At 39.5% G+C, this 12,086-nt stretch overlaps 1 protein-coding gene across 2 annotated transcripts in view; it reads right to left on the bottom strand.

The window, feature by feature from the left end:
- Positions 1-504: 504 nt before the first annotated feature.
- Positions 505-12,086, bottom strand: part of znf462 (zinc finger protein 462) — a 56,489-nt gene continuing 44,907 nt past the window's right edge. For both annotated transcript variants that reach the window (XM_085279781.1, XM_085279782.1), the window contains exons 9-13: positions 11,846-11,985; positions 10,422-10,645; positions 7,115-7,472; positions 6,437-6,578; positions 505-4,897 (exon numbers count right to left, since the gene is read on the bottom strand). In XM_085279781.1, coding sequence (XP_085135907.1) covers positions 4,678-4,897; positions 6,437-6,578; positions 7,115-7,472; positions 10,422-10,645; positions 11,846-11,985 — 1,084 coding nt within the window. In that variant the 3' untranslated portion in view covers positions 505-4,677. The remainder of the gene's footprint in view (positions 4,898-6,436; positions 6,579-7,114; positions 7,473-10,421; positions 10,646-11,845; positions 11,986-12,086) is intronic.

Genomic DNA, 12,086 nt, shown 5'->3' with positions numbered 1-12,086 from the left:
AAATGCTTATGATCCAAAGCATATTACATTATCTGTCAAACATGTTGGAGGCAATATTGTGGCATAGGCACTCTGGCAGCCACAAAAGTGGGTCACTCGTGTTTACTAATGATGTGAAAGCTGATAGAAACAGCAAGATGAACTCTGAAGTGTACAGGGCTAGGCTCTGCTAGGTTCAAATGAATGCTGCAAAACTGATCAGACAACACTTCACAGTGTAAGTGAAGGATGACCCAAGGCAAGCTGCAAAAGCAACCCGAGAGTTTCCCAAGGCAAAGAAATGGGATATTCTTCAATGGCTGAGTCAGTCACCTGATCTCAACCCAACAGAGCAGCTTTTTTTTCCCTCTGATTTAAATAGCTCCAAAAAACATTATCAAACATATCAAGTCAAATGTACAAAACTAATAAAGTTGTTTTTAGTTCAAGTTCCACAGCTCTGTATTTTAACTAAACCTTTGTGCTAAGCAAGGAAAATTGGAAAAAATAGAAAAAACCCAACAATTAACTGTTATCTGATAACTTTATTATCAAGTTAAAAAAAGACAATGAATTACAATATTTACAGAATATCCAGAGATAAATGGAATAAAATTGTAAACAATCATTCTAGGCAACATCACAACCCACCATCAGGTAATCAGATTTATATGGGGAAAGGCAAGAAGGAGAGATTCTAGTGTCAAACTATGGAGACAACAGTCTGAAAGGAGAAATGCATTGGAAACAAACTAAACATATATACAAGTATCCAGTGTGTTGTCAGCAGGGGCGTAACTTTGGGTAAACTGGGAACATTACAGTCTAGAGACTGCACACAGTGAGGGATTCATAGTCCTTCTCTATTAAAATGATCACAGAACAACAAACAATTTTGGGTCGACAGCTTCATCACCCACATTGTCCCAGATTATCATCTGGTTTAACCCTGGGATTTCAAGCTGGGTAACAAGCTGCCTTACAAAGCTTATTTCTACAACAACTATTTTCAAAGAGTTTTGCTTTCAAGAAAAAAAAGGATACAAGCTGGTTCAGTAAAACAGAAAAAAAGGGCTTTGAGATTCAGCACCAACTCAACTGGTTTGAGGGTATTAGAAGGACCGGGGAGTCCGACTCTCAGAGTGCCACCTATGGTACTGTTGAGTGGGTAGACGATGGAAGGGTACACTTGGAGAACATGAGCTGGTGCCCCTACTTGCCATGGACAGAAGATAACGGTGTGTCAGATTTGGGCTTTGACAAGAATAAGCTAAATCTTAGAGCAGGTCAAGAGGCTCACTAGGAACTGGAATCCAGATGTTGATGATGGTCAAGCCCAGAAATAGAACGGTTTAGGTAAATGCTCCCAAAGCAAACTATTCTTTACTTGTCTCTTCCTCAACAGTAAAAGCCCTGGCCATCAATCAGTAGAGAATTGCATTAATTTCCTTTATGTTTACTATTGTACAACCACACTGTGCTTCCTATCTGCTCATTCCCATTACGATACAAAATAGGGATGCATTTCCATTGGAACCAGACATTGCACAACAGGATAATAATGTTCGATTGGGGACTCAAAGCCCCCCAAGGGTTAGCTATGATCTTTAGATTTATTTTTTTCCCTTTAAAAAAAAAAAAAAAAAAAAAAAGAGTCAACACTTAAAGAAAAAAAAGGGTTAAGTTATCCTTTCTGAAACACCACAGTTCAAAACACTTAACGAGTAGTTTTGTTGTCTATACATGGCTGCAAACATGTACTTCGTCCAAGTTCAACCCATAGAACAAGTCTATGGTTCAAACCCAGATTTGCCATTTCCATCAACAGTTCAATGCTTATGAAAGCCGATTCCAGCAGCAAACACATCAGGCGTGGTAAATATTTTGGTACCAAGAACACATTGCTTTATTACGTGTTCCTCTTAACATTGGAGTTATTAGCCATTCTTTTTTTCCCCTCTCCAGACTGTTTAATTGTTCTTGCTGGTCTTATTGGAGTTGGATGCAAATTTGACTTCATTGCTATTCACTTCTCATAAGGCTTATGGGCATTCAAGCAGCAGCTTCCAACAAATACAATCTCTGCCTTTTGTCAATATTAACAATTATATAACAGCTTTGTCTAACAAGAAGCACACAAATGCAGACTATGACAGGTGCGTCAAAACAGAAAAAAAAAAATTCCAGAGGTCTTTAAGATCAGGGAATTTGAGACCTTTAAAAACAGTGAATTTTTAACATTGTCTCATATTTTTCCTATAGATTTTTCCTATACACGTAGAAACAAATGTTTTCAGAGCTTCCTGCTCAGGTTACACTTGTCTTTTCATTGTATTTTTTTAAAACTGGGCCGGAGACTATAGCAAAACAGGGCCATTCCCTTAGCCTCAGCCATGTGTTTCTGAAGAGACATTTCAAAGCCTATGTTTGAATGCTCAACGCAAGCACATACAAATACAGTAGAGCAACCTTTCCATAATCTAATCAACAGAGGTGACAGTGAAAGGTCCAGACATTTTTCAAAGAAACAAAGAAGGCTGCAAACATACTCAGTTTAGCCCGGGATATCATTTGTGGTGCGAAAACATGAAACAAACACTCAAAAATAATCAAAAGCAGCTTTTCCTTCTATATACACACCATCCTCCTTATCGAACTCTCAATAATGTGAGCATAACTAATTAAATCCCATGTGCTTACAGTGGATCGGGGAGGTCAAAAGAAATAAAATGCACTATATAGTTGAGTGACTAAAACTATATCTGGCGGATTAGATTAGAATAGGTTTTTTTTGGTAATCTGGTTACGCTAAAAGTCTCAATATCTTTGCGCTACATGATAAATCACATTTTACTTTTCTGGTACTTGCTCTGTGCAATTACAATAAAGATAAATTTAACTCGATCTGATCTGATCTTAATTATTGCCAATAAGGCACACATTGGAATAGATTCATATAGAGCAAATTCTTGCGGAAAAACACACAACTTTAACTTGAAATTTTAGAGGGACGTTTGGTGTTTTCCTTATTACTGTTAAAGCAATCAAAAGCCATATAGCGGCCGTAAGGGGAGCTGCATTTTAAGGCACTTGTGCACTGGTTTTGAAACACAGCTGTGGTGGGTTGACACTTGGCGTGGTCCGATCCCCCGTGCACAGTGTAATCCAGTGAACCAGACCACTCCAATACGGTTAGAACCTCCTGATCTCGGCGGAGGCGTGGACTCTTACTCCTCCGCAGAGGACGAGGAGAGAGCGGGATTTCAGGCACACCTGATTACACATTTTGCATTGAAAAGACAAGTGTAATCTTTGTCTCTCAGAAAAGTTGCCATTGATCGTAAAACTGGTAGTTGCAATCCAGGCTAATCCTTAACGGACACAGGTAAGGTCATGACACATTAAACAAATCACTAGGTCAATCCATGTTAAAGTCACTTCCACCTCACAATCTGCCTTTTTTGGTATAATAACTTCAGTATATTCAATGAAGCAATGCAAAATCGTGGTGAATGACAAATGGAGTGGTACTTATACATTGCTTTTCTTTTTTACCTTCATGCTATGGAAATCAATTTAAGTAATAATGATAACTTTATTCTTCTGTAAAGATCCTTCTGTCCCTTACAGGTTATGGGGGTTCAAAAAGGCTAGAATATGAAATAGAAAGTGGCAATAGCAACCATCGTGTACTTGGGGAGGCTGTAACTCGGAAGAATTTCAAAGTATGAAGGTAAAATGTTCCACGGTTTCATTTAATATTCTAAAATTATTGGACCAAAAAAACAATAAATCAGCTGGCTGTGGAGAGGCGTTGTGGGATCTGCTGAGGGCAAAGGAAAACCCGGACTACACTCAACATAATATCTTACAGGAGATTAAAGCCGATCCCATTATTTCTATGATTTTCACAGTGAATTTCTGGACAATAAAAAAAACCCCCAAAAAAAACCAAAAGGAGTAGAAGTAAAATGCAAAGGGTGCCACAGGCCAAAGATTTATACATAGTATAATACTAAAGGGACCAAAAATTATAGCAATTCCGATCAAACGTTGGGGCAATTTGCAGAGGGAGAGAACAAGATTTGTGATTTTACTCAAATACATAAGGTGCCACTATTTCTCCAAAAATACTTCCACACACTTCACTAAAAAAAAAAAAAAACAAACCTCTGAAATTTTGATAAAATATAAGAAAAGCTTGGTCTACAGTGGGTCACAGCTGTAAATGCTTTCACGCCTTTTTGTTTTAGGTAAAATTTCAGTACCACTGTGTTGAATCAGCAGGGGAGGAGTGTGAAAGGTGCTTCAAATAATAAAATGCTAAAATTTAGTTTCTCGTTTTGGACAACATTCTCTATAAATAGTGGAGTTTATCTAGGTGGGAACTTTTACTGTGGATTTGACCAGAATGTCAGCAATAAAGAGTTCTGTTCACTATTGGTTACCAATATATTAAAATCTGTCCTAGGGGACCGCCCATTTAAAGAGCTTAGCCGTTTTATGCAGCACAACCTAATACTTATATATGTAACATCTAAAATCTAATAATGCACCAACTCATAAAAACTCTTTTTTTTTTTTTTGTTTCGACCTTTTGTTTCCTTTGACATCTTATTTACTGATCCCACTACTCGGCGCTGATCCTACCCAATCTTATCACTTCCTAGCACAGCATCTCAAGAGGCCACAATCGCTTCAGCTGAACTGTTGATCCTTTTTGGTGTCAAGCTTTTCTTTGTCTTCCACATACTGGCTTTGACTTGCCAAAGATAGATCAGTGGGGTTCCCGTCCTCTTTTCTGTTGCTGGACAGGTCCAGTCTTGTGTCTGCAAACACAGAGGAGCTGGTGGAAGATGAAGCTGAGGCCTCTATTGCTGAAGTGGTGCTGGTGTCCAGTCGACTGTTGTTAACCATCCTAAAGCCAGAGGAACAATGCACAGAAAAACATCAATGAGTGTGTGAGTTTGCAAAAAATACAGCAATTAAACAAAGTGGTGTGCACCGACAATGACACTAGCAGCAAAAGTGGTAACATATCTCAGTTACACTACAGTCATATTATGGAAAACAGTAGTTTGAGACTGTGGCACAACCAAAATTATTGCGACTGTTTGCAAGGAACTTTGAAATGACTCAAAAGACAAGGCCCCCGTTTGTGACCACTTGCAGTCAGTTGTTGTATTTATAACAATTTTAGTGCATCTAGGTGGTGGTAAACATTCAGACTCCAGCCAGAACACCATAGATTTGACAGATTTGATAATAGAAAATTCAGAGATTCCTCTGCAAATGAGTCTTGATTCCAGTAAGGAAATCCTAGGAAGTTGATTCTGTTCATCTGGAGCCAGAGATTGGTTTTTGATCAGTTATTATACAAATTGTCATGACCATTGAACAATGACCATGTGTCTGATTCACAGAGAGTTGGGGAACGGTCATGAAACTGATCTTGTGGCTCAGTGTTAAGCAGTGGTGCTGGTTTCAGTCGTTATGCAAAAGTACTGTTTGTAAGTTTGGAGAAACTTGCAGTCAACTGAGACTGAAGATGTCACTTGGATAAGTAATGAAAATTTTCTCCCACTGAAAACACTCTATATGAACAGAATTGGCTTCTTGCATTTAGTTACATTCAGACTTTAGCCAGATCCTCAGATTTAATTCAGATATAGCTTCACAAATAGTGACATAGTTGCTGCAAGAAAGCAATTTAACTGCAGACTGAAATAGGTACTAAGCAACGTTTGTCATACAGTATATGAATATTGGCAAACAGTTCATGAGTTGAATTCTGTGCAGATGAACTCAGATTGATTGCAATTTGTAGGCAATATTTCTGCATTCATAAGTTAGATGGCAATTATTTGCAAACAAGACAGGTTGCCTCCCATCCCATCGGTGCAACTGCCTTGAAATCGAAAGTCAGTCTCCACAAACGCATGCAACTGCTCTCCAAGAACAAAAACAATTCAAAGCAATTGCTGGGCAGCTACAGATGTAAGATGAAGAGCTCCAGCAGAACACAGGGAGAGGCAGCCATTTGCTGAGACAGGTTTGGGTTGACCTTAAGTAACATTAACGCTTGAATGCAAACATCTTTGAAAAGGATGCACCTGGTGCTTTACCAAAGTCACGTTTCTCCACAGCTGCACACCAAAGACAAAATATGGAAAAACCTCATTTTCATCAATTCATGTCAACCATGTCAACAAACATCTTAACTCTCGAATGATTTGTCAACTTTTTCCTTAGGTTTTGTATCAGCACAACCTTTCATCAGTTGAACTGAATGCAGATTTTTTTTGTACATAAATGACAGCAGAGAAATGGCTAAAAAGGGCCACAGAGGGCATTTAAAAGTAGGCTGGAAGAGCTGACTGGGTAGGGAAAGTATGCAGGCTCACACACAAAGAGACAGTTACGAAGAAGAGAGAGAGGAAAAAAAAAATAGACTTACATGCCATGTCGAAGGACATGTCGTTCCCATTCGAGGCTGTTTGTGAAGCAGCGGCCGCAGAACTCGCATGGAATACGCTTCTCTGCACTGCTTGGCCCAGAGCTGTTGCTGCTGCTGTTGCTGATGGGAGATGCAAGGACTTCTGGGAAATAGAGTTTCAGAATACAGCAAATTCACACATGTTTAAAAACAAGCCTCCACATCCCCATACCTACAGATTGATCAGATTTTTTTCCATACTTAATGTACTTTTTGCAGACATACCAATATAGTTAAGTACAGCAAAATAGAAGCTAAAATGATAAAATAAGAAAATCAGCTCAGAATGACAATCTGGTTTCTGAAAGCTGGACTACAAATAAAGAACATAAACATGAATAATTGACAAAGAGATAAATGTTATGGAATTGAGATAAATCATACTTCCAGAATATTGTTGCATGTCCTACTTATGGGCATATTTACTGAGATCAAAGAGCGACACAGGAGATAATGTATAGCACAAACATAGGTCAGCTATACTTCACATAATCCCTTGCACTGTGGTCCCCAGTAATCTTCGTCAAAGAGTCTATTCCGCTTTTATAGTCTAGTTTGTTTGTTTTTTAAAGTCATAATATAGAGTTTTGGATTTGACAGGCCAGTCGTAAAATAACAGTTTTTTGGATATGACGTTACCTCGAGGGGCAGGCTTCCCTTCCCCCACTTCCTGGACTTCCTCTTCGTCCTCCTCATCCTCCACTTCTTCTACTTCTTCCACCTCATCGTCTTCGTCTTTGACGTTTTCCTCCATCTCTTCATCGTCCATCTCTGTCTGGCCCTCCACCATGTTCTCAATGATTTCCATTCCCACATCATTATCGTCATTCTCCTCCTCCGCTTCCTCCTCTTCCTCCTCCAGAGCCACTTTTCCATCTGACACCATCTCCATAGTTTCTCTCTCCTCCTCCTCCTCCTCAGCACTGCTGCCTTGATCCTTTATCATGTCCAGCTGGTCCAGGTTGACCCGGCCCATCAGTTCAAAGTTGCGGATTACCTAATCGGACACAGGAGATGTGTGTTTTTCAGGTTAGTGTGGTGTTCGTCAGCCAGGGTTTATTTCAAGGAGCTCCCCCTGCTTGCTCCCCAAAATCAGAGTTGAAACTTTCCAGGCTTTGACAACATCAGAATGTGCATGTTTGGCCTTCTTTGTTTGTTTGATTTTAAGCAGGAAAATGAAAACCTGTTAGAAATTCCAGATCTGGGTTGAGACCACAAAGCTAACTGTTTCTGCTTGGATTTGGTTTTTGATGCAATTTTTCCTCCAGCAGCTATGTTTCTCTGACCTATATTCATTCACTGTAACACAAGTCCACATCCTGCCTGTATGGGATACGACAGTCATGGTGAAAGCGGTATATTTTTAGCACAAGCACAGAAATTCCTGGTATCAGTCAAAGTGAGTTTTGGTGGTTATTTATAGACCAAAGTGCTCAAACAACTGAAATGTCTGGTTTTTGTAAGACCTTAGCAGGTGAACGCCTGTCTTTTTTTAAACAGTCGTAGCTTTTGCTGAACGCTCTACTTCTCAGTCAAAGTTCCGTCTGATTCGCAAGAATTATGCAAGGAGATTTTTGTATCTCTAGTTGACAAACTCAGATAATCTAAAATAGAACATTTAACAAAGGAAGGAAACTTGTTCCAATATCTCATTCATCTTGTCACCTATTATCTCACACTTTCTGAGTAATTTCCTCCTCCCATACTCCCTGAAGACACGGAACAGCAACCCTCCAAACCTCAACTCACATCATCCTTTAGCATGAATAAGCTTTAGCCTGCTGCCTCACCCAGGAAGAAACCTGATCTGTCATGCTTCCTTCTAACAGTCTGAAAGTTTTTCAGAACTACCATTAATCTGAAACAGGAAAAAACAAAACAAAGATGATCTGAAATAGCTCTGAATTCATATAAATTCATAGAAAAACTCAAAACTGACTTTTTATATATAGGTTAAACACACAACAACCAGTGAAGAGGCAGGGGAAAAAAGGTCGTACTGACCTCTTCCATTGTAAATAAAACTATCGCAAACGTCAACCCCAAAAAAGTATTTATAGGCGTCTGATAAAAAGAGCATCGCACGGTTTAATCAAAGAGATATGATTATAAATTATATGTGAAAATCATGGCTCTGAAGCAAGCAAATTGTTTTTCAACTAAAAGCTGGGTTTGACTTTATCCCAACAAGCACTGGGTGAAATCTCAGGTAAAGGTTGAAAAAGAACTTAAGAGGGTGCCCTTTAAAGCTCTTTCCACCTACCATCGCACATCATCTCATCATCTTATCCCTATTAAGAGAGAGTAACAGATGAACTCTTTTTCCTCTCCTGGGCTGATTTGTAAGAATATATTGAAACTGTAGCAATATGACACCTACACAATGTATCAATGCACTGCCCTTCTTTAGTTTTGTTACACCTTGATAGATAAAGGGAGACTTTGAAATGGAGCCTATTGATAATATGAGAGCATCTACATATTTTTATTCGAATTGCAGACACTCCAATCCTCTAGTTTATGACCAACTAAGGTTTCATGTAAAAATAAATGAATAAAATCGCAGGCGTAACAAATGTCAGCAGAATCACTGAGGCAGTTTTTTTTCTACCTTAAAATGAGCAGATTTTAATGTCAAACCCAGAGCAGCCTCTTTACAAATTTTACCCCATGCTGAGCTACTATTTGGAAAAATGTGGCTCTTTTGATCTGAAGGTCAACTTGCTAACAACGTGTCAACAATGCTATATAGAGCTATTTAAACCTGTGTGCAAATATAGGCATAAAGGTAAAGATCTATGGGGATTCTAAATATGACGTAACCTTGACCTCTGACCTCTTCTCGAGGTCAAACTTTCATAAAATGCATTTTTTATTTTTAAAATTGTGCTTATTGCCTTTACTTGTATTGGCAACATTACAAACAAAGGCAATGTATTGGCAATGACACTGGCATTTCATTTTACATTTCCGCCTTTCTTTCAATATGACCCTAAAATACGGTACATATATAGATACCATTTTTAGAAAGAGAAGGAGCTGCCTAGTTGGTTAGAAATATATACTGTAGCATAATATTATGTAATAAGCTCAATTTATTCATGCCCAGTTATTTACAAATCAATACTTATTACCATTACCTACTCCTACACGTGTTTGTGTAATCAAAGTAAACGTCTGTCAAGTTGCCCTTTTCTGATTTTTACTGCACTACAAACGTCTTAACGTACATTTAAAAAGAACAAAGAAAACAGAATGAGTATATAAAAAATACAACAGTACTCCCTTAAAAGTAAATACTGCCTTGAGCGAGCTGCCTTGGTGGTAGTTTGTGCTCTCGAGAGTGCTTCTTGTTACTTAAAAGTACGTTTGTAAATGTTTTACAAATTACTCGTGCTTTGAAAAAAGAAAAAGACAAAGCAATGCAGTATTTTGCTCATTTCCTCCCTTTAGGAGGTACAGTACTTTTATGCAACACTGCCTGGGGTCCAGAAAACTGCCAACTGTACAGTGTTCCCCTGATCTGTTGCTTTATTGTACTGTAAGTACCATTTCCACTGGATTTTGGTGCGTTAACGTGAAACTCCTTTTCTTGCCAAATAACAATCTGTATTTTAAATGCTTAATGTGTTTTTTAAATGCTTAATTTCTTTAAATGTAATGCTAATATTTAAAAAAATGAATGTGTGTTTGTGTGTAATGTTTTTATAATACTAGATTTTCCGTCTTTACACATTGAGAGCGAGTAAGACTATTCAGTGTTTCAGTGATGAACATCTCACGTTACACCAAGTGAGAAGAGCAATAATTAAATACAAACATGTTTATTAAGACACTCTTACAGTGAAAAGCAAGACTCTCTCGTCTGCCAAACGACACCACGATTCAGAACTACTAGTTTGAATTTACTTGAACACCACACCATTATACGTGAACTCCAACCGACCTTGTGCTCAAGGCGTAGATGGTCCTCTAGCTGGATCCGTCTATTGGTGTCATAATAGCAGAGCTGGCACTGGTAGGGCTTGATCTCAGCGTGCTTTTGCAGGTGCAGCTGCAGGGCCTGGTCACTGGAGCATGTGAAGGTGCATTTGTGACAACGGAAAACCAGGCCCTGAAGGTGACGCGACAGCTTGGAGCGGCTGACCTCCAATGGAGCCACGCGCTCCTCTGGTGGAGTGAGAGGAGAGAGTGACGGGGAGAAAGTAAGGAGGAAATACAGGTAGTGGATGGTAAAAGCTTTCTATCATAAAAAGTACCCGAACACTATAAATGCAGTCGCACTTTCTTTGCTTGCTTTTGTTATCTGTCACTTTAAACGCTTTCATTTACAGAAAGTGATGCTTTAACTATTGAAAAACAAGAAAAACGCTCCACATAACATGTAAAGACCGTTGGTATCGCTTGTGTTACCGTTACTTTTACTGGTGTGTCTTTATTCCTCGTGATAAAAATACATGAAAAACATTCTTGTCAGGAGAAATTTAAATGTTTGCCTTGTCCATCAAGCCGAGCTCAGCTGCAGTTCCGGCAGATCAGCTGACCACAGTGCTAGCCCACATCAGCTGACGGCTCAGATGAGAAACCTCTATGTATCAGATTGGCAAATCTGACATGGGGCGTGTTTATTTAAGCCGCTTTAGCCTGCCTACAATTCGCTGTGGCTGCAACCCACCTCCACACCAGCTCCTTTCATGTTGGGTCTCTCATCAGTGTCATATCTACAGACGCTAACGCCTGCTCTCCCCTGCACGGGGGATCTGTGCTGTCCTACTCCACAGCCGAGGCATACCGCCAAGTATAAATTACAGCAGATGGAAATAACAATCTTCCTTTGACTGTAGTAGTCCTGACTCAAATATCATTTAACCGTCTCCCTCATGTTGAACACTGCAAATGCCAGCACAGGCAGTATGACGCCGACTTTGAATCTAATGGCGTTTGCTGTAAAAGGAATGTTTTGACATTTTAGAAAATGCACTGTTTTTCGGTCTTGCCGGCAGTTATATAAGATGATTGATATCTCTGATGGCTCATGTCTGTTTACTACACAGAAAGAACAAGAGCTAAAGAACAACTCAAGAGCTAGCAAACATTCGCCAAACTGGCCGCAGCGCCGACACCAAAGGTCTTCAGATCTCACCACAACACACGCCTTTCCTTTTGTAGCTGGTTTCACTCCTAAATGGTAAGTGCTAGAAAAAAAACCAATATTCACGCGGACTGACCCTTTGACCCTGAGGTTAATTCTACCACCTGAGCCACAGCATTGAAAACCAGTCTCCCACAGCATGACCCACCAATAAAGTTGACTTGTAAAAAAACAGAAAAACATGCTATGTGGCCGGTTCCATTTTGAAGGCAGCGTACCTCTGTGCAGAACAATGTGGTCGATCATGTTGCTCTTGCGTTTGGTGTGGTAGAGGCAGAGAGGGCAGCGCAGGTCTTTAGCGAGGTCCTCTGGCATGTTGTTGTAGTGACCCGCCTCTACGTGCATGGTGAAGGTATTCCTGAGGCAGATTAAAAGACAGACAGACCCTGTAAGGTTTTCATATTTGATCCGAGAGTTTTTGTGAATTAAGACGAAAGTGAGATTTTTGTTTTCCTGAAA

The sequence above is a fragment of the Mchenga conophoros genome, linkage group LG7 (genome assembly GCF_057382185.1).
Source record: "Mchenga conophoros isolate Kocher_MC1m ecotype Shallow Benthic linkage group LG7, M_conophoros_male_GT1.1, whole genome shotgun sequence".
Lineage (NCBI taxonomy): Eukaryota > Metazoa > Chordata > Actinopteri > Cichliformes > Cichlidae > Mchenga > Mchenga conophoros.
This window is presented reverse-complemented; position numbering and strand designations above follow the sequence as displayed.